This window comes from Cavia porcellus, unplaced genomic scaffold (assembly GCF_034190915.1).
Source record: "Cavia porcellus strain 051 isolate PalLab524CR breed Dunkin Hartley unplaced genomic scaffold, mCavPor4.1 scaffold_14, whole genome shotgun sequence".
NCBI lineage: Eukaryota > Metazoa > Chordata > Mammalia > Rodentia > Caviidae > Cavia > Cavia porcellus.
The window spans coordinates 24,731,841-24,755,260 of NW_026947497.1; the positions used below are offsets into that span (position 1 = coordinate 24,731,841).

At 33.9% G+C, this 23,420-nt stretch overlaps 1 protein-coding gene across 2 annotated transcripts in view; it reads left to right on the plus strand.

Moving 5' to 3' along the window:
• The window catches only part of Intu (inturned planar cell polarity protein), a 69,630-nt gene that overhangs the window by 25,469 nt on the left and 20,741 nt on the right, over window positions 1–23,420 (plus strand). For both annotated transcript variants that reach the window (XM_023560321.2, XM_003477125.5), the window contains exons 4-8: window positions 997–1,200; window positions 12,920–13,038; window positions 15,284–15,373; window positions 19,495–19,572; window positions 22,873–23,062. In XM_023560321.2, coding sequence (XP_023416089.1) covers window positions 997–1,200; window positions 12,920–13,038; window positions 15,284–15,373; window positions 19,495–19,572; window positions 22,873–23,062 — 681 coding nt within the window. The remainder of the gene's footprint in view (window positions 1–996; window positions 1,201–12,919; window positions 13,039–15,283; window positions 15,374–19,494; window positions 19,573–22,872; window positions 23,063–23,420) is intronic.

A 23,420-nucleotide genomic window follows, 5' to 3' on the forward strand; every position in this document is an offset into this window, starting at 1 on the left:
CAAAAGCATGCACCTGTATTTAGGACAATGTATCTTTAATAACTTCCTAAGAGAATTTGAATTACTTAACTAGAAACCATAAATAATTAGTAGACCATATTTTTCTTGTTAGTGTTGAAATGGGAAGTAAACTGTAAGCTTTTCCCTGCCAGCCATATCTCTGAAGTGTAAACTAGGAGTTCATAGAAGCAAGAGTAGGATGGGGGAGGGGGAGGGGGAGGGTTCATGGGTGGCAGGCAGTATTTGGGGTTCTTTATATTATTTTCTTTCAGCTTTCTGTTGCTGTGTAAAGTACTTGAGAAAATCATTTTATAAGGAAGAAAGTTTCATTTTGACTCATGGTTTTCAGAGCTTTTAGTCCATGGTCAGTTGGCTCTGTTGTTTTGAGTCCTTTTGAGAGGTAGAACATTATGGCAGGGATTCTGTGGTGATGCAAAATTGCTTGCTTCAAGGTGTCCCTGAAGCAAACAGCAACACAGAAAGGCACTGGGACCTTGATATTCCCTTTAAGAGCATACCTTCAGTGACCTCCAGCTAGGTCCTGTCTCCTAAAGTTTCCATCGCCTTCAGTAGTGTCATGTGCTGGTGACAAAGCCTTTAGCATATAGGCTTTTGGGGGACATTTTACCCTTGGCCCCTCAAGGTTCATATCCTTCACCTAGCACAAAATGTATTTAGTCTATCTCCAAGAGTTCCCAACGCAGGGGCTGGGGATTTAGCTCAGCGGCATAAGCTCCTGCTTTGCAAGCAGGCAGTTGTGAGTTCGATCCCTGGTACCGATAAAAAGGAAAAAGACAAAAAAAAAAAAAAAAAAGAGTTCCCAACACCTTAACAGTTTCAGTTTGCTTATAAATCAGAGTCCACTGTCTCCTCTAAGACTTAAGGCAACTCAAGACTCAATTATGAACCCCTGTATAAAAAAAAATCAAGTTATAGCTTGTGAAAAATACAGCTGATTTTGCTCACTGAAAAATCAACATACTGTAATTTTTAAAGGTGAAACTGACATTTGAAAATGCATATGCCATGAAAAAAGAAAAAACTCAACCAAGAAAAAAAAAAGCACAGTTGAACACAAATGATTTAGTCAAACTTCTATGGGAAGAAGAGGCTGAAGACAACCAGCAGAATATCCTTAACACTCCTCACATTATCATGTATCTCACACTACAGCTCGACTCAGAAACATCCAAGGAAGAGGTGAGTCTTCTCAAAAGTGTAAAGGCAAAAGTACTTTTTATAGCCCTCCTAGTATACAGTAAACATTTTTTATTTAAGGAAGAAGCAAAAATGCATTAGCTCTGCTTAAAATTGTCTGTATATTTTATATTCTATTATAGATATGAAAATTTCATGTTACAAATGTTCTTAAAAGTAAATGAAATATTGAGTTATTTTAACCCTCCCAAAAAAAGGAACTAGGAAAAGATATTGTTGGCAGAATCTTTTAATTTAGTAGCTAAGATCTGTTATTTTTGTTAACTTCATATTGAAGTATTCTATATAATAAACAATTTTAAGTATACAATCTGATGAGTTTTGATATAATACAGAGTTGTATAAGCAGCATCACAGTCATATTTAAGCATTTTCATCACCACTTAGAAATTTCCTTGTGGCCTTTGCAATCAGTCTTTTCCTGCTACCTTTTAATGATTGGGGGGGGGGTAGGGGTACAAACTGTCTCTCATATGTTACAAGTAGTTTTCACATGTTCTTTTTCATTCATTTCTCAATGTTTATTGAACACCTATTTGTGATAAACATAATACTGTATAGTAGGTATTTATACTTACAATTTAATAACCCTAGCAAACTTAAATAGCATGCACAAGTTCCCATAGCTAGTAATGACAGAATTTCTATGTAAACAGAGGTGTTTTGCTTCCCAGTTTGTGTGCTCTTTCTATATTAGGTTGCTTTTCATCATAAGTGTTTGAAGGCTGTTTTTTGCTCAGATTTTCTGTGCATTCGTTTGTTTATTTTTGTCTGCTTAATCTTAATTCATAATTAAGAGGGGTATGAGAAGCTCTCACTGTAGGGAGTTTGTCCATTTTCTCCCCTCTGGTTCCAAGCATTTTTCTCTTACCTATTTTGAGGAAATTTTATTAGATGTGTTAATATTGAGAATTATTAAAATTTGAACCTTTTAAGTTGTGATATGACCCTCTCTGCTCCAACAATATTTTGGGTTTTAAAATTTTTTTATTTCAGTTTTATTTTTTTGAGTAACAGAATATTTATACATATTTATGAGCTATAAAGTGATGTTTTGATTCATGTATACTTTGAGTAATAATTGAGGATAATTTAGCATACCCGTCACTTTGAACTTTTATCATTTCTTTATGATAAGTACATTCAAAATCCTCTCTTCCAACCATTTTGATATATAGTGTATTATTATTAGCTGTGCCACCAGACCTTTCTTATTGTAACATTTCCCCTCCTTTCTTCTCTCTCCTATTCTTTCCAGTCTCTGGTAAATACCATTTTTACCCCAGACTTCTATAATATCAGCATTTTTAGATTCACACATATGAGTGAGATCATGTGGTCCTTCTGTGTGTAACTTATTATATTGACTCTGTAGATTGCTTTAGGTAGTGTGTAAATTTTAACAGCATTAATTTATCTAGTTTATGAACACTGAATATTTTTCCATTTATTGGTATCTTCTTGCATCAGTATTTTGTACTTTTCATTGTAAAAGTCTTTCACCTCCTTATTAAATTCATTGCTGAGCATTTTATTTTTCTGTAGCTATTGTAAATGGGATTGTTTTGTTTCTTGCTCAGTTTGCAGTGCATAATGATTATATTCATTGTGGAGAGTTGTTATGTATATAATACACATCTTAATTCTTTTTTTATCCCCTTACCTTCCCTCCAACTCCTTTCCCTCCATCTTTCGTTCCACTTCCCATTTGCAAAAGATCTGCCTCCCTATTCCCTATTATGCATTTTTGTTTTTATTTTGCTTTTCTCATATAAGAGAAACCATATAATATTTAAGCTTGTGTGTCTTATTCACTTAACATTATGGTCTCCAGTTGCATTCATTTTCCTACAAATAACTCAAATTTAATCTTTATTTATGACAAAGTAGTACCCCACTGTGTGTAAATACAGATTTTTTTATCCACTTGATGTGCATATAACCTGTTTCAAAAATTTAACTATAATGAGTTATTCTGCTATAAATGTGAGTATGCATGTATCACTGCCATACAATGTCTTTACCTCTGTCAGGAAGACATTTGGAAAAGAACTGAGTGAAATGCAATTTCTGTTGTTCATTTTCTGAAGAATTTCCAGGATGGTTGTACTAGTTTACATTTCCACTAACACTGCAGAAAAATTCCTTTTTCTCCTCAGCCTTGGCAGCACTTGTTATTATTTGATTCCTTAATTATACTCTTTCTGGAGTGAGGTGGAATCTCAGTGTTGTGTTAATTTGCGTTTCTTTGACCAGAGATGTTGAACGTTTTTTCTTGTGTTTATTGGTCATTTGTACTTCCTCTGAAACATGTCTATTCATTTCAGTTGCCCACTTTTATTCAGCCTTTTATTTTGGGGTTCTAATTTTTTGAGTTATTTGTATATTCTAGATTTTCCTATGTCTGAGCAATAGCTGTTGAAAAATGTCTTCCAATTTCATAGATAGTATCTTCACTCTATTGATTATTCCCTTTGCTGAGCAGAAGCTTTTTAATTTGATATGATCCCATTTGTTGAGTCTTGATGTTATTTCTGATGCAGTTGGCATTCTGTCAGAAAGCTCTTGCCTATGCCCTTGTTGATAGTTTTACCAATTTTATTCTATAACACATTGTTTCTATTTAACATTTAGATCTTTGATTCATTTTGATCTCAGTTTACTTCTCAGTTGCTTTTTTTCTCAGTTGCATCTATTGAAATGATCATATGGTTTTGGTTCTCTTAACATAGTGTCTTGTATTTATTGATTTGCATATTTTTGAACCATATTGCATACCTGGCACGAATCCTATCTGATCATGATAAGTGATCTTTTAATGCACTACTTAATTTGTTTTGTAACTATCTTGCTGAGAATTTTTGAATCTGTTTCATCAAGGGGCTATTGATCTGTAATTTGTTTTCCTTTTATTTCAATTAATTTTATTGCCAGGCATGGTGGCACATGCCTGCAATCCCAGCATTCCAGAGACTGAGGCAGGAGGATCCCTGAAAGTTCAAGGCCAGCCTGAACTGCATACAGAGACTCTGTCTCAAATGAATAAAATAAAACTGATTTTATTGGTACATTTTAGATACATATAGTGATCACATTCTATCTTTAATGCTGGTCTCATAGCATGAATTTGGAAGGATTCTCTTAAGTTTTTGTGAATTTTTTTGTTTATTTTTAATAGTTTGAAGAAAGCAAAAGATAGTATGGAGTACCTTAGTTTACAAACTTGAAGAAAGCAAAAGATACTACAGTGGTTCCTTGGTTTACTAACTTGATTCTTTCCAGAACTCTGGTTCTGGACAAGAACTGAAATCAAATTTAGTAGTTAGGTTCAATGTTGACCTTACAGAGAAATTTGATTTGGTTCTTGTCCAGTTCGGTGTGTAACCAAAATTGTGGAAAGAACTAAGTTTGTAAACCAAGGTACCACTTAGTTTTTCATTAAATGTTTAGGAGAATTCAGTAGTAACATTTCCTGGGCTCTTTTTTGATAGGAAACCTTATTGCTGATTTAATCTCATTGCTCATTATAAGGTTTTTGACTTCATAATTTAAATTTGATAGTTTGCTTATATCCAGAAATTGTTCTTTGTCTTGTCTTTTTAAATACATTAACATTTTTTAGCATTTAATGTTATTAGAGTTTTATCTTATTAATATTTAAGTGGTTCATCTACTTTTTATATTTCCATTCTATCTATATGTTTGGTATGTCTCTTACAACAGCTTCCAACCTGGAAATATCCAACTTGTTATCTCATTTATAGAGATTACTAAAATATTTAAATTTGTCTCTGCTATCTTCAAACTTTTCTATTTATAATATTTTTCTTACCCAATATTGGTTACTTGTATCATTATTTTTTCTGTATACTTTTTTTTTAGTTGTTCTAGGGTTTAAGTTCAAGCCTTGCACATGTCATGCAAGCATTTTACCACTAAGTTATATTCAATGTCCTATTTTTGTTTTTTAGTGGTTATTTTTTAGAGCTTATCATTATATTTGCCTTAACAGATTTTAAAGTTAAATATTATATTATACTTTCTCAAAATATTTTGAGGCCCTTTTTTGTAACTTAATTCCAGTTACCTCTCTTCTTCTGTATACTGCTGTTATCAGTATTTTAGTGCTCTTAAAAATTCCATATATTGAACGTAATTCTGCTACTGCTACTATACTTTGTTGTTAGCACTATACTTTATTCATTGCAAAGTTTATAAAATGTATTATCTATTTATATATTTTATAAAATTTTAAAATTATAAAATATTTTTACAATGCATATTTTACACATTTCATACTGATAAATCTTATTTAAGTGTACAATTTTTTTTTTTACTAATTACTCTTACATTTCAGACTATTCCTATTGGATCATTTTTTTTTTTTAAAACTATTTTACACCTCACTTTTTGTGAAAGTCTCTTGGGAGACAAATTTTTGCTGTTACTTATATGATGATGTCTTTTTTTAGACTTATTTTTAATAAGTAACTTCATAATTCTAAATGCCACTAATCAGGGTAGATTATATTAATCATTATAGGTGAATCACTATCCCAAACAACCTTAACATCTTAATAACTTAATATGATGAAAGTTTATTTCTGGTTTTGATGTAAAGGTTGCTGGTCCTGTGGCTCAGTAATCCTACCCCATTAAAATTTCATAAACACATGAAAATTAAATAACACTCTCCTGAGCAACAGATGAAACTAAACAAGAAACTAAACAATATCTCCAGTCCAAAAAAATGCAGATAAAACATACTGGAACCTGTGGGACACAATGAAAGCAGTCCTAAGAAAAATTTATAGCAGTGAATTCTCATATCAGGAAAACAGAACAAGCACAAATAAACAACCTAATGTTGCACCTAAAACTTCTAAAAAAGAGCAAGTCAAGCCTAAAGCCCATAAAAGGGAGGAAATTATTAAGAATAGAGCAGAAATTAAAGCAATTGACTGAGAAAACAATACAAAGAATCAAGAGTTGGTTCTTTAAAGGAATAAATAAAATTGGTAAGCCCTTAGCCAATCTTATCAAAAAAGGAAAGAAAAAACTCAAATTCATGCAATGAGGAATGTAAAAGGTGAAATCATTAACAGATTCTGTGGGAATTCAGATCATCAATTTATATATTGAAAATCTAAATATCAGAGGATGATAAACAGAAAAAAATGGACAGATTCCTAGATACATATGAATTACCAAAGCTGAATCAAGAAGATATAAAAATTCTGAATAATACAGTATCGGTCAATAAAATTGAAAATGTAATTAAAAATGTACCAACAAAGAAAAGTCCAAGGTCTGATGGATTCACTGCTGAATTCTACAAGCAATTTAGAGAAGATTTAATACCAATACTCTTCAAATTCTTTAATGAAATCAGAAAGGAAGCAGTACTCCTTAACTCATTCCTGGAAGCAACTATTTGATACTAAAACCAGAGAAAGACCCAACCAAACAAGAAAACTACAGGCCAGTTTCCCTAATGAACACAGATGCAAAGATCTTCCATAAGATACTACCAAACAGAAGCAGCAGATCATCAAAAAGATTATACACCATGACCAAGTGGGATTCATCCAAACAATGCAGGGATGCTTCAACATAAATCAATAAATGTAATGCATCATATCAACAGAGCCAAAGACAAAAATCACATGATCATCTCAACAGATGCAGAAAAGACTTTTTTTTGTACCAGGGAATAAACTCATGACCTCGTGCTTGCCAGGTAGGTGCTTATGCCGCTGAGCTAAATCCCCAGCCAGAAAAGCTTTTAACGAAGTCTAACACTCATTTATGATAAAAACCTTACAGAAAATCAGAATAAATGGTTTTTATCTCAATCTAATAAAAGCCATCTATGACAAACCAACAGCCAGCATCATAGTAAACAGACAAAACTGGAAGCTTTCATTCCAAAATCAGGAACAAGATGAAGATGTCCTCTATCACCACTCCTATTCACTACAGTTCTATAAATACTCCCAGAATGATTAGACAAGAGAGAGAAACAAGTATGAAAAAGGAAAATTATCATTTTTACAGATGACATGATACGCTACACAGAAAACCCCAAAACTCTACCAAAAGACTTGTAGATTTAATAACCAAATTCAGTAGCATAGCTGAATACAAAGTTGAGAATCAAAAATCCCTAGTATTCTTGTAACAATAAATTCACTGAAACATTAGGAAAATGGTGCCCTTCACAATAGCATCCAAAAAAATGAAATACTTAGGAATCAGTCTAACAAAAAAGTAAAGGATCTATATATTCAAAATTATACTACTCTGAAAAGGGAGATCAAAGAGAATATCAGAAAATGGAAAGATACACCTTATTTATGGATAGGGAGAACCAACATAGAACCAGCTTATGGTTTATACAATGTGTCACAGGCAGTGAGAATAAAGTTGCCCAATGGCAACCCCCAAGTACCTTACACACCAGATAAAGCAAGTATTATTTTTAAAAAAGCATAACATAATGCAGGTAATAAAATGTCAGAAAGACAAAACTAATGTACTTTGGGGTTTGAATTTTTTAAATCACTGCATAATCCAGCTACATTTAAATAGATGTGATGCTCTTGGATATGTCTGACTGAATTGAGGTAAATACAGAAAAGTGAAGCAGGGTATTCTACAGAGAAGAAACTGCACTAAAAAAGCCATAGACATAGGCAAGTCCAGGAAACACTGGAAAGCAACAGGCCAAGCAAGGTAGTGGTTTGTCCACACTTAACAACTTTGTTTTGAACAAAGGAGCAACAAAACAGACCTGCGGATCAGTGGAATAGATTAGAAGGTGCAGACACAACTCCAAACACACTCAGCCACCTTATCTTTGACAAAGGACCAAACATGTTCACTGGAATAAAGGAAGCCTGTTAATAAATGGTGCTGAGGGGCTGGGGATTTAGCTCAGCGGCATAAGTGCCTGTCTTGCAAGCAGGCAGTCATGAGTTCGATTCCTGGTACCGATAAAAAGGAAAAAGACAAAAATAAATAAATGGTGCTGGAAAAATTGGCTCTCCACGTGCCAAATATTAAAACTAGACCCATATCTATCACATGCGCTAACGTCACAATGGAACAAAGATCTAAATATTAATATAGAAACACTAAATATTCTGGAAGAGAAAATAGATAAAAATCTTGAAGACATAGGTGTAGGCAGAGAGTTCATGAACAAAACCCAGACTGCATGAGAATTACTTCAAAGAGTAAATAAATGGCATCTCTTCTTACTAAAAAGTATTGGACAGCAAAAGAAATCACCAACAACGTGCAGAGTCAACCGACAGAGTAGAAAACTATTTTAGCCAATTGTCCCTCAGACAAAGGATATCTATCTAGAACATACAAAGAACTGAAAGAATTGAACACCCCAAATTCAAAGACTCAATCCAAAAATGAGCATCTGATATGAATATATACTTCTCAGATGAAGAAATACGAACAACAAATAAATATATGAAAAAATATTCATCACTGGTCATTGAAAAGATGCATATTAAAACAATGAGATTCCATCTCCAGAAAGAATGTCTATCATCAAGAAATCAACCAATAATAAATGCTGCAGGGTCTGTTGGGAAAAAGGAACGCTTCTCCACTGTTGGTGGGAGTGTAGACTTGTACACCCACTATGGAAATCAGTGTGGAATTTCCCGAAAGCTAGGATTAGAGGCCCCATTTGACTTGGCTATTCTCCTTCCTGATATCTTCCCAGAAGAATTAAAAACATCATACCAAAACTGTGTGTGTACACATGTTTATAGCTGCACAATTTGTAATAGCTAAATCTTGGAAACAACCCAAATGCCCATCAACTAAGGAATGGATAAAACAAGATGTGGTTTTTTTTTTAATATAATGGAATACTATTCAACCATACAGAAGGATAAACCTGAGACTTTTCTAGGTAAATGGATGCAACTTGAGACCGTACTCATAAATGAAGTAAATCAGACCCTCATGTGTAAATATATTGTCTCACTAGTGTAAGAAACCAAATAATAAGACCCAACCTGTACAATAAATAATGTGAATGAGGAAGAAATTGTCCAAAAGAAAAGAAAACCTGTGATGGGAAAACAGAGAAAGGGAAAGAAGGGAAAAGGAGGGGGGGGGGATATATATATATATTTATATATACACACACACACACACAAACACGTACACACAAGATAGTTAAAATAGCTCGTTTCTCAGATCATTAAACAAATTTGTACTAAAACTGTTTGGACAGTATTTCATGCCTGTTGTACTCTGAACAGCTACTATGAACAATACACAATGTGTTAATTATTGTAACTGTCCTATTAACCTGTTCTGAAACTGTTTCATTGTTATTTGAAATTTTTTCTCTGTAAAATTAAAAAAAAATAGCACCCTTTTGTTTTCTGACTTTCGTTACTGCTGTGGCAAAGCTGTCAGTGGTTTCTTTGTCAGGAATGCACTTTTTCTTGTCTTTGTTCAGTTTCTTGCTTCTGCCACATTCCAGTTGCTGTTTAACCTACCCATTGGGTTTTTTATTTAAATAATTATGTTTTCAGCTTCAGATGTTCTTGAAAAGTTTCTAATAAATCTGTATTTCAGATCAACCATGATATTACTGGTATTTTCTTGTTCTTTGGTTCTTTGGTCCTTGTGATTCTCTATTTCTCTAGCCATTTGATCTTCTCCAGTCTGTATTTCCCACACTGCTATCTCAAGATGTCAGGAGACTCACTTATAGTGATAGTTTTCTGTCACTGACAAAATACTTAGCCCTAAAAAGAGGCAGTGTTCATTGGATTTATGGTTTAATCTGTGGTCTTTGGCTCTGTTCTTTTCCTACCTGTCACAAGGTAGAACGTCATAGCGGGGAGCTCATGGTGGAGCAAAGGTGCACCTCATAGTGGCAGGATCCTAACAGTGTGTGGAAAGGCCTCGGGTCTCCATATCCTTGAGGGGCACGCCCCCAGAGACCTAACTCTTTTTCCACTAGGCCCCAACTTCTTTCTGAAGGTCCCATCACCTCTCATTAGCACAAGCTGGTGACTAAGCCTTTCACATGTGGGTCTTTAAGAGGCATCTAAAACCCAAACTGTAACAAGTTGGTTGTCTTTTTGTGTCTTAAGGATATTTATTTAAACACACTGCTTAATTTTGCTTTGGATGTCTTATACTTTTAAAATGGGACTCTTCCCTGGGAGGATTTTCTTCTATTTCTGCCACTGACGCTAGGACTTGTTAGCCTTACTTGAGGATCCGGGCTTAACTTAGGTCACAGGCTCACCTCACCTATCTGCCACTATCCAGTCAGTGTTCTTTTTTCTGACTGAAGCTGTGGTAGGCATCAACCCTCAGCATAATGTTGCCTCTGTTGTCCTGCCCTCTGCTCAGCAGCATTCCAGCTTCCTTTGCAATAGTAGAAAGAGGGAATTCCCTCCTACTTCCTGCATGCCAGCAATCCAACAAGAATGTTTTGGGTCTGCTTTTACAATGTCACAGTCTCTCTGAGCATTTAATCTACCATAATGCTTTGAGCAGAAATGAATTTTAAAAGTTTTTAGCTAATCTGCATTTCTTTGTTTTTGAAGTCTATTCATCCTGTATTACAAATGCCAAAGGCATTTTATCCAAAGGACACATTTCTTTGTGTTGCTGCTTCATGTCTCAAAATTAACAATTGAAATGACCAAGAAGGAATTTACTTTATACATATTTTTGCAATTTTATATGCTTTGAAAATACAGCGACTGAGAGTTTATAATTGTAATTGTGTATGTATATTATTGGCTCCTTATATCTTTAAAACAAATGAGTCATTTAAGCTTTTATCATATGAAATATGCAACAAATTCAGGGATAATAACTTGAATCTTTTAGGTCATTTTGGAATAGGGTACTGCTGAGACCTTTTGTCATCCTTTCCTTTCTTTCCCTGGGAAAGTGTGGAGATATTTCTTAGATCAACAGTTTCTGTCTGTTGCCAGCCATGTATCAACATTGCAATTAAGACAGGCTCTTTATTCTTATTGAGCAGAATGGAAGCTGCTACAAATGCATGCTACTTACAAGTGCTTAAAAATACAGCTAATTAAATTGGCAAGGAGCTGTAGTTTTTGTCAGATCTTTACTACTGTCTGGAATAGAGACTCTCTTAATGGCCTTTTCCACTATTAGAACCTACTTACAATGAAATATCAGAGGGTCATTTTTGTTATCTGTGAGTTACACATTTTATAAAAGTTTTTCTTCTTCAGTTACAAGATGTGGAATGAAAGGACCATAAGCTGTGATACTTCAAAACCTAGTCAAAGATTTGTTTAAATTTTTTTAGTATTTTGGATAAATATAATAAAAATATTTATTGGCCAAAGTTAAATTTATTTAGTAGACATAACATGAAATCTTAATTTATGTTTGATTAATTTCTATGGATAAAATAATGTAACTTTTTTGCTGTGGAAATTTTTCAAGTAATCTTGACATTTTAGGCCATAGTATTGGCCAAATACTGCATACATTGAATGTGCCTAGTAAATACAAAAAGCAGATGTGTCCAGTTAATCATTATTTATAGTTGTCATTAAAAGTTACCTATACATGAATGCAGTGTTGTGTAATTATTTCTTAGAGAATAAAGCCAAGTTATTAAATTCTTTAGAGAGAACTAAGGAAAAGATAGCATAAAATTCAATGAATTGGTCTTTCAACTATGACTATATTTATGATATACTCATTAAACAATGCATTACTCTTAATTGTGAATGGCTTCTGTCTAGAAACTTTTACCTGCTTTAATTTGTCTTATGAGAAAAATATATGTTGCTTTAGGAGCAAAAAAGTGAGACATACAATGGTTCATCTCTTGGTATTTTAGAAGTATTAGCATGGTGCATATCCTGCCTTTTAGATCTGTTACTTTGTAAAGGCCATTTTCCCCCCTGGAAATATACTCTTCTTAAATGTAGGGGGGGGAAATAGCATTTTGTGCAGTATCTTATAGATCTAATATTTTCTGTAATTTAAAATATAATCCCATTTAGCATTGTGACTTGAGTCACTTAAAGTTTGCAAATTCTTTCAAATTTAAAGACATTTTATAATATTGTGATGCTTTTTCCTTTCTATCTGAATTACTTTACTTTTGTCTTCTTACTTTGTTAAGTTGTAGTTTTGGTGTTGGGCTTAAATAAGTATTTAATAATTTTACCAAAAATAAAGTTTTCAAAGTTAATTATGAAAGTAACTGAATAGAAAGATTCCTAAAAATTACATGTAGTGTGGATAGCTTTATAGTCATGGTGGATAAGAATATATGTGTAATAAAATATAATAAAATATTAATATTAGGAATTATTAAGATTAAAGTTTAAAAGTTTGAAATTAATTGTAACTTCACTTAATCAGTATTCTACCTAGCATATAGTGTGGTAGTATGACCAATTGGCAACCTCTAACTTATTTTCCTATAACTTATTTTATATATCCTCTAACTTATAACCTATAACTTGTTTTATAACTTATGAATGTAGTGTTTTAAATACTAGTTAGTGTGTTAAGATTCCAGGCATAGTTCTATTTGAATACAGTTTGCACCAAAGCTAAATACAAAGTCTCAACTTTCCATCAGAAAAATAATGACTGGAAATTTTGAGCAGTTTGATCATTTCTGTTTTCTTTCACTTAACAGCAAGAAATTCTTTATCATTATCCAATGTCTGATGCATCTCAGAAACTTAAAAGTGTGAGAGGGATTTTTCTCACACTCTGTGACATGTTGGAAAATGTAACGGGGACACAAGTTACTAGGTAATAATTTTTATTTAGCTTTATATCTTTTTGTTCAAGTTATTTTCTTTGTAACAAATACAGTAAAATGCTAAAAGAAGTGTGATTACAATAAGTATGATAATTGTATCTATAATGTGGATATTTATTATGGTAGGTATCAATAGGTTTTATCTTTTTTTTTTTTTTCATGGTACTGGGGACTAAATACAGGGATTTCGAACTGAACTACATTCCTAGTCCTTGTTTGTTCATTTGTTTGCTTGTCTGTTTTTGGAAACAGGGCCTAAATTGCCAGGGTTAGATTTGAACTTGTAATTTTCATGCCTCAGTCTCTCACAATGCTGTGCTTGTAGGCATGCACTGTGCCTGACTCACATTTTTATCTTGATTTAACTTGTTAGACAATACCTTTGTGATTGGCAAGAATAACTGAACACTAAATTTCTCAAATAGTTAAAAAAATTACTCTGTTCTTATAGTGAGTGATTACAGAAAAATGCAGAGTGCGCTTTAGAAGGAATGTTCAGAACTCACCATCATTTGTTATCTGTGAAGATTACATAGTGATGAATAAACAAAACTGCTGTCAAATAATTTGAAAATTAGAGCTAAAGATGTAGCTCATTGGTAGAGTGCTTGTCTCCATGTGCAAGGTCCTCCTTTTGTTGCACCCCCAAAAAAGAAAGAAAGAAAAAAAAAAAAGAGAGTACATCAGAGTTATGTACTCCACATTGACGTATCAAGCCCTAACACTGACATGTTTAATTTATGAGACAAAAACTCAAAGTTTAGGTTTTTAAAAAAGTAAAACAGATTAAGTATTATAAATTTTCTTCCTTAATATTTCAATAATTTTGGAGTTTATAAAAGTTTATTTCAAATTTGAAGCACCTCACTATTACTAATAAAATATCAAGTTCAATTTTATAGGACTTTCAGGATTTTAAAAAGAGATAAAATGTGTAAGACATCAGGAAGAAGAATTATTTCCTTGTTTTCCTAGATAAAAGATGTATTTAAGCTGTGACTTTATATAGGTTACTGTATACAGAAACTGGTTCATTTTTCAAACAGGGGTACCTGGGTTTCCTTTTAGGGTATACATTTTCATTTATAAAATTATCACACTGGGCCTAGTGGCCCATGCCTACAGTCCCAGCTTTCTCAAGAGGCTAAGGCAGAAAGATCACTGTGACTTTGAAGCCACAGTGGGCTACATAGTGAGACTCTGCCTCAAAAAACAAACAAAGGAATAAATAAAAGCACCCTGCAGGCTTTTTATTATTACTGTTGATTTTTTTTTTGTTAGCTTTTTTTTTTTTATCGGTACTGGGGATCGAACTCACGATCATCTGCTTGCAAGGCAGGCGCTTATGCCACTGAGCTAAATCCCCAACCCCTATTACTGTTGATTTTTGTGGTGTTGGGATCAAACCTAGGACCTCACGTATAGCAAATGCTATGGAGTTATATGGTCAGTCTTTATTGAAATATAATTCATAAATGATTTACTTCACCCTAAAAGTGTACAAGTAGATGATTTTAAAGTTGCCCATGGGATGTGTTCATCACCAAAGTCAATTTTAGACCATTTCTGTCACCTCAGAAAGAAACCCTATACCCTTTTAAACTGCCTACCCCAGCCATCCCTATAGTTCTCTGTTCTAGTCATTTCGTATGTATGGAATTTTATGCTATGTGGTTATTTGTGACTGACTTCTTTTATTTAGTATAATATTTTAAGTTGCAGTTTTGACATAGATACATAATTCTGAAACCATTACCACAATATATGCATTACTCCAAAAGTTTCCTTAAGAATATGTTTTAAAATGACTGATAATTTAATTAGTTGTCATTTTCTGAGCTGGAACCATTATTCTTTTTCTTTGTAATCCCTTTAGCCAACGATAGTCATAAAAGGTGTGTTAAATAACCAACTGGAAAGGAAGTTTCTTTGGAAAAACATGTGTATAGCTTCTTAATTGTAACAAAAGGAGTTCAACATTCTTTTTTAATAATGAGTATAATTTTGTTTAGCATAGTTTTATTGGATTGTTTCTGTTGCTTTTTAAATACTTTAAAATGCATTTTTGTTGTCTCATAATTCTGCCTTTTCTGTTGGCAGTTAGATATGTATGCCAAGAAATTTGTTTATTAAATACTCTATTCTTAAATCATAGCATATGTAATTTTTATGGACAATTTTTATAATTTTATGATAAAGATACTCTAACCTTATTTGAAATTTATTTCTTCTTAGCTCATCCCTCTTTTTAAATGGAAAACAAATTCATGTAGCTTATTTAAAAGAATCTGAGAAGTTGTTTCTAATTGGCCTGCCTGCTGATGAGTAAGTTGAAATTGTTTTTAACTTTAAAATCATTTCTAAAGTAGTATTAACAAAGCCTATTTCATTAAAATTATGACATTTTTGTCCAAAGGCGCTTCTTAGACAGTTTTGTGATTTAGAAGAGTATTGCATTAGTGAAGGGGTTACACTTGTATTCACCTGGCATGCATAGTCCCAAAGGGTGCCATAAAGGCCCACCTGGACTAATCAGTAAGGCTGGAGGTTGGCATTGCTACTACTTGCCTCTTTGTGACCTATACAAAAACGCAGAAGTGACTGAGAGATGATCTTTTCCTCTTTTTTTAAGTCTCTATGATGTTATGATTTGGATTTTGCATACTTACTTTTTCTTTCCACTTTTGGAAATTTTCAAGAATTAAGGGTCTGGGTAAGCATATTTTACTCTAAGCACTTTTGACAAAATAATGGATATGCAACTCTAAAGTGACTTCTCTAATGATCACCTTACATGGCCACCTTGAGTTTTTGCAAGAATTCTGAAATTTATCTTTAGATGTTGGAAATAACAAGATTGATATCGGTAACGAACTGTCAATGAGTCTAGGGACTACCTTAGGTACTCAACAGGTCAGTTGGCTAAATAACCTGACAGAGGTCACATAATCAGGAAGTAGAATTTTAAACTGAATGAAGGTCAGTCTGAATTCTTTTTACTATAGTGATTCCATGTCACTGGACATTAAAAATTAGGGGAGAAATGGAGTACAAATATGGAAAACAGCCTCTAAGGAAATGGATTTAATTACTGTTAGAATGGTTAAATGTCCCTGTTCAATGAATCTTACAACTTGTAGTTTAAATTCTTGACGACTTTTAAAATATTTGGGCAACTGTATCATTAAAGTATCAGATACATTTTAATTTTCCTCTTTTGGTCCACAGAATCATGGCATATGGTCTACTCCAAATATTAAAATAAGTACTATAGTGTGTGACTGACACAACTTGGGAGAATATCGGTTCTGATAAAATTTCCCTTTAAGTTTCTCTTAGTGTTTAAACTATCCAAGAAAAAAAAAAAAAAAAAAAAGATGAGCTGGAAAATACATCATTCTGCCCATCTAAACAAAGTGTCACTATTTTCTATTACTAAAAATTTTGTTAACTGGCTTTCTCTGGTTACATTATACTGTGTTAGTTATCTATTATTATCTATTGCTATATAACAAATTATCTGCCCCCTCCAAATTTGCAGGTAAGTTTGGAGTAGAGATGTAACACTATAGACTACTTGCTTAGCAGGATCAGGCCCTGGGTTTGATCTCCAATACTGGGGGAAAAAAAACTACAAAATTTGAGAGGTAAATGTAAACCATCTTACAAGTGTTGTGGTAGTACAGAAATCCAGTAGCAACTTAGGTAGGTAGCTGTGGCTTACTCAGGGTCTTTCTTAATCTTGTAGCTGAATGTTATCCAGGCATACAGTCATCAGAAGGTTTACCTAGAGCTAGAGTCTGCTTTCAAGGTGACTTACAGACATGGTGACTGTCAGGAGATCTCAATTCCTTGCCACACTGACTTCTCCATGGAGTTGATGAGTGTCTTCAAAATATACCAGTTGGCATCCCCAAACTGAGTGATCCTAAAGAGAGAAAGCGGGGAAGCTGCAGCACTTCCTGGCTTAACCTGAGAATTAACAGATTATCATTCTACCATTCTATCATTCTGTTGTTTGTTAGAAGTGAATTTCTGAGTCCAGACTACACTCAAGGGGAGGAATTAAGCACCACTTACTGAGGAAAGGAACATCAAAGAATTTTAGGGTTTGTTTTACCATCACAAACAAGAACTCCAAAAGTGGCTATAATGAAAAATATAAAATGGTTATGTTTTGAAGGTGACTTTAATTTTGGACAGAATGATACAATATATATGTGGGGTTCAGATTTTTTAACATGAAAGTATGTTTGGACAGATGGTGATCTTTAACCAGTCAATATATGTTTTGCTGTCTCAAAAGGGATTATTGTGAACAGTGCTAAGAAACTGACCTATACTGGTGATTTAGATTATGAAAAACTAAGGGATTCTTCTGAAAATAGGGGTTTACAAGAATTGGAGAACATTCAGAATAAGATCATTTAGGATGGCATGGTAGAGTAAAACATTTGTCTTTTAAGACTTTTGTATAGCCCAGAAGACAAATGAGAAGAAACAAAATACAATGTTAAGACAACTAGGGAGGAGAAAGGAAAGCCCAACAAAAGAACTGGGCAAGGCTGTTCACCATACTCTGATGACACAAGCCAATTTAGACAGACAGAGGTAGTTTCCAAAAGTTTGATGCTACAGTTAAAAAAGGGACTTTCACTACTGAGCTGTAAAAGAGGGGTACCCTAGGCAAGTTTTCAATCTTTAGGTAATCTTCCCTAAGTATTTATGCCATTCCTGTCCTAGAAAACTAGGCTTGATGCATTAGAATTAAGCTGAAGATCTATTCTCTAAACTGATCTTCAAAGTAAAAGCCCTCTTTACCCCTCTCTTTATCCATGTCAGTCACTCTGTCCCACATCTTTTCTTTACCCATCTTGTTTTATGTATTATTATTCTTGTCATTTGTTGAGACTGAGAAAGCAAACTGAGAGATCGTGCACAAGAACCTCACCAGTGTCAATTTATATATCTTTGCATCCTCGTCATTGTGCTTGTGATCTGTATTTGAACTGGCTGCCCTGAAATTTTTCCCTCAAATATCTTAATGCCACAGCCAGTGCACTTCCTTTCTCACCCCATAATGGTGAGGAAGGAAGCAGAATAAGAAAAATACCATTCTGCAGAAATTAGTGTGGGGTACATGACCCAGGGACATGTTTTCAGGTGGTAAATATGCTCCTGTGATAGCTGCAGCAAACAAAAAGCAGAAACCTAATCTAGAAGATAGTGTGAACTAGCAGAAACACTTTGGAGTGAAGATGATGCAAGCTGCCTAACAGCCTCCACTCCCTTTGTGACCCTACATAAAGCTGCTTCACTTCTTGGACTTTAGTTTAGTCACTAATATGATGGAAATTATGAACTTGTCTTGTAGAATTCATGTGAGCCTTCATTATGAAAATGTAAATCTGTTTCTTTTTTTCTGTTCTACTTTCTTTCCCTTTACAGTATGTTTTGCCAAAGGAGTTGGAGATTTCTGTAACAACAAAAGGGTCAAGAATATAGCATGGGGGTAGGGGGAGAACTGAGCATGGACATGGTCTCAGATACTGCTCTAACTATATTAATTAGTGAATTATTTCATTGAATCCTCAAATTAATTCTTTTTTATTTTAAAGAGAATAAAACCAAACAAAATGAAACAGAATAAACCCAATCAAAACAATGAAAAATATATGACTTTAAAGCAAGAAAATAAGAAATTAATAATAGCTACCATAATACCTCGTTATCTTCAAAATAGCTGTCCAGACCATCAGACATAGGCATGTAAAATTAACCAAATAGTGTAAGAACTAAATTGCTTTTTTACTTCAGTTGTCTTTTCAGAAACTTCAGGTGTGTCATCTCTAATTTCTACTATGTCTGTATCTCCTGAACTTGTTCTATGTGGGCTAGAGGTCTGACATTGTATTTTGCTCCTTTGTCTAGACATTTTCCTGTGTTTTTCTGAATCGATCTGTTGCTGCATCTCAGGTGTTTCCTGCATTGGCTGCCAGTCCCTTGGTGTAATGGATAGACTATGCACCTGGGTTCCTCTGATCCAGGTTTGCTGCAGGATGGAGAGGCACGGGGCATTGGTTCACCAATTTTCCCAATGGCAATGGGGCTACAGGATATGGCTTTTTCTTTGGCCTATGCTGGGCTCACCAGGTCTCTCTTGGCCACTGGCAAGTGATAATTATTTCATTTAATCCTCAGAACCAAACTGAGGAGGGCTTAGTGATCAGTGGACCAATTTTAAGGATGAAGCTGAACTTGAGAGTTTATTAACATATAAATGGTGATATTGAAAGTCTATATGTGATGAATGCTAGAAGCCTAATCTAGACTCCGAGGTGACGAGTTACTACATAGTAAAGCAACAACCGTTTTTTAGTTTCATTCATAGTTGACGTATACCTTATATACGCATGTAAAAATTTTTGGTTTCATTTTTTTTTTAGAGTTCCTCTTCCTCAACTAAGGAATATGATACAAGATACTGCTCAAACCTTAAAATTTATGTATGGTTCTTTAGATAGGTAAGTGCTTCTTTGAACTGAATCTCATGCTGTAAGTATAAGTCTAGGTCATCTTTTGTTCTAAATGTTGTTTCTTGCCTTAGAAGTTGGTCATCTGGTTTCTCTTCTTCCTCCTTATCCTTATAATTGTCATATTTCATTGCTGGTTTTTATTTCATAATGCTAAGTAGCTTTTCCTCTTGATCCGTTTTTTATATTCCTTATTTTGGTCTCATATTCAGTGAAATTTTTAGTGAAATAGTGTTGTATACTGTTACATAGTGATCCTTATATACTGACTTGGTATATAGGGTCAAATGTCAGAGTATTTCTTCATAACAGATACAGAAAAAAATAAGACTTGAAATAAATTTTTGTTTTCTTTCCTATTTTATCATTGTCAAATTCACTATTTCAAAATATGCTTTCTCAAAAAAAATTTTTCAGTAAAGAAAATGTACCATTGTTGTAAAAAATAAGTTATGTGTTAGAAAATTTACTAGTTTCATATATATTCTTCCATGTATTTTCTGTACAAATAAATATACAAGCCTTTTTTTTTTAATATAGTGAGCATGTATATGCATATGTCTTCACTTTGGCTTTTTTATCCTGGTAATGTGACACATTTCTTGATTTGAAGGCGCAATTTTGAGGTAATGATTCAAAATTTGAGTACATCATTAGAGATGGAAAATAAATTTTTCTCTTTATGGGATTTTTATAAGAGCTAGTACTTCTAAGGGCTACAATAGTATTTTGCCTATAGTCTTAAGTGGTTATCAGCATAAAAATCCAAGAATACTTTACATACTTTTTCCAAAACCATGGTACTATTATCTGTTTATCTATAGTGAATTTTTATTGTTATTTTTCTCAAAGCATTATGGAGAAATTTTCTGTGACCAACGCTTTTGGTTAAATTATCTAGTTTGGAGGGACTGCCTATGAGCTAACTATGTGACAGTTATTTTTCAAATGAGTAAGCTAAAAAGTCTAGGCATCGGTAAGTAATGCTTTTACTAATTAAGAATGTTCTAAGCAGTGAAAGAGTAAAGGTGTGGTTATAACTTCTTCCCTAAATTTACAATGCAGTTAGCATTCCTGAAATTGAGGCAGAAGAATTATGTGTTCAAGGTCAGCATGGATCCACAGTGAGACTGCTTCTCAAAAAACAAAAACAACAACAACAAAACTGACACTAGAGAAGCGAACTTCACTATATTCTAATTTAGTTGAAGCTTTCCACTTCCATAAAATGAGAGAATATCAAAGATTAAATTTCTGCAATAAATTTCATACACAAGAACAACGAATTGCTACTGTACAAATTCCAATGGGTTGGAGGCAGAGGGATTTAAATGCTCTGAATTTCATCTTGAAATTTAGCCTTCATTGATTTGGAAATATCTCCAAGGTGGCAGCAAATCTAATTAGTTTCTGCTTTTTCAAATGAGAATTTGAAAGACAAACTGAAGATAATAAATCTAAAGATGCAATAAGTTCTTAAAAACAACAAGCAATGTGGATTCAAGATGTTAACAATAGATATTGTCCAATAATTTTAACTACATTATTTCTGATATTAGAAAATATTAAATCCCACTGTGAAAAATTACAAAAAGATTTTTATAAGTTAACAATTATCTTAAGTTGCAATTTAGTAGAAAACTAACTATATATTAACAGTTTAGAGTTGTGCACAAATTAAAGATACAGCATTTGCCTTCACCGTCCTCAGCCAGTCCATCAGCAAGTCTTGACCACTGTCTGTCAAAGCATGCCTCCAGTCCATACACTGCTTTCTTTCTTCACTATCGCCCTGCTCAGTCACTACTGTATTGTACTACTGGAGTAGCCTCCTAACTGGTTTCCTTACTGGTTTCCATTCTTGTCACTTTAATTTCCTTACAGCAATTGGAATTATCTTTCTACATTATTATCTGGTTCCTGCCTGTTTGCCTTCAGATCTCAAACCACACAGGCCTTCTGCCCTGTGAGGCAGGCACACATGGCAAAGCTTCTCCCCACCCCAGGGCTTTTACACTCTTTCCTATTGCTGCATCGTCTTGGCATTTGAATATTAGTTTAAATGCTCCATTCTCAGAAACTCTTTCTTCATTAATTATTTAATCTAAAATAGCCAATCAGCTAGGCATAGTGGCACATGTCTGTGGTCCCAGCTATCTGGGAGGAAAACTGGGAAGATCAGCGGAGCCAAGCGAGTTGGAGACCAGCCTGGAGAATGTAGCAAAATCCTGTGTTAAAAATAAAATAATGAAGCAGTGATACCACCCATTCACATCATCCTGTTTTTTGTGAACACCTTTGTTTGAACTCATGCTTTTACTGCTTGTTCATTTGTTGTCTTTCTCTATTACAATGTGAGCTCCACTGGAGCTTATTGTCCTCTGTCTTGGCATTTTTATTGCTGTATCTCTAGCAATGAGAACAGTGCCTGGAACGAATCTGTTGGATGAGTTAATGATGAAATTACTTTGGCATGGCTTAAATCAACTATTTAAAGTCTTCTCCCCTTGTCTTTTTTCTGCTCCTCCTTTTATCTTTCCTCTCCTTCCTTCTCTCTCACTTTGTCTTTCTCTTTAAATAATTATACCTTCAACAGTGAAGAAAGAATAACTTTTGTTCTTTGTTTTATATTCCCTGTGTACTAGTAAGAAATAAGCATAATTAAACTTGTATTTATTATGTACTAGGTAGTTTGCATGTGAGTTAGATTGTATTTAACCACATTTTTACTGAGTTGGAAACCAAAGTTCAGAAAGAAGTTACGTGGTTTCTTCTGATAAGTACCTAGTAAGAGCAGTGATAAAATTCAAAGCCAGTTCTATTACAAAGCCCAGAATCCCTTTATTAGTCTATATTGCCTGAAAGATATTTGAAATTATAATGGTTAAAAGATAATCAGAGGTAAAAGCAACTTCATTTCTTACAAAAATAAAATAAGCTCTTCAGTCCTTTCTTTTGTACATATGCCACTTGTTTTGGCCCTGTTGTTCTTTTGTAGTAATAGTGGCAGACCTATAGCACACATGCCACAATCAGCTATTTGTTATCCTTGAAAGCTGTAAAAGGTTTGCCATCACTGTATCATCATCTACTCAGTACATTTGTGAGTATATTTTAGGGGAAAAAATACAGGATAAATTTCTTAAGCACTCCATTAATAACATTATAGCAGTGATTCTTACTAAATGGAGGGAGGATGAGCTGGGAAAGAGCCAGTTCCCTCAGGGGCATCCAAAAAAAGTGACCACTGTTTCCATATGTTATTCTAACTTACAGCTCTCATTTCTTTAGTGCCTTTTGCCAGGTTGAAAATGTTCCCCGCTTGGATCACTTTTTCAACTTGTTCTTTCAAAGAGCACTTCACCCTGCTAACCTACATTCCAGTGCCAGTCCCAGTGTTCAACAATATGATGCTGCCAGCGCAGTACTTTTAGACAATCTCCCTGGAGTTCGGTGGCTCACACTTCCACAGGAAATCAAGGTAATCTGAGATCTCCTAAATAAAAATCTGAACCTGTCACTGTAATTGTTTATTTTCTTTGTCACTTAGGCTTTTTGTTTATAGGTCAGAATTAAAGAGGCAATTGGTTGATGAAGTAGCTCCAGTAAACTTAGGCAAATGATTCTTCATAAATAAATATGAGCTCTCTCGTATTACTTTAAGCTTTGTCTAAGCTTAGAATTTGTTATGGCTTCTGTTTAGATGTGTCCCCAAAGCCAAAGCCTTACGCAGTCATAGATGGGGCTTTTTCAGAGGTGGCTGGATCTAGAGTGTGTAGCACTGGAATTGATTCTTGGTACAATGCTAAGATTAAGGCTGTGAGTGCAACTGCCATAAG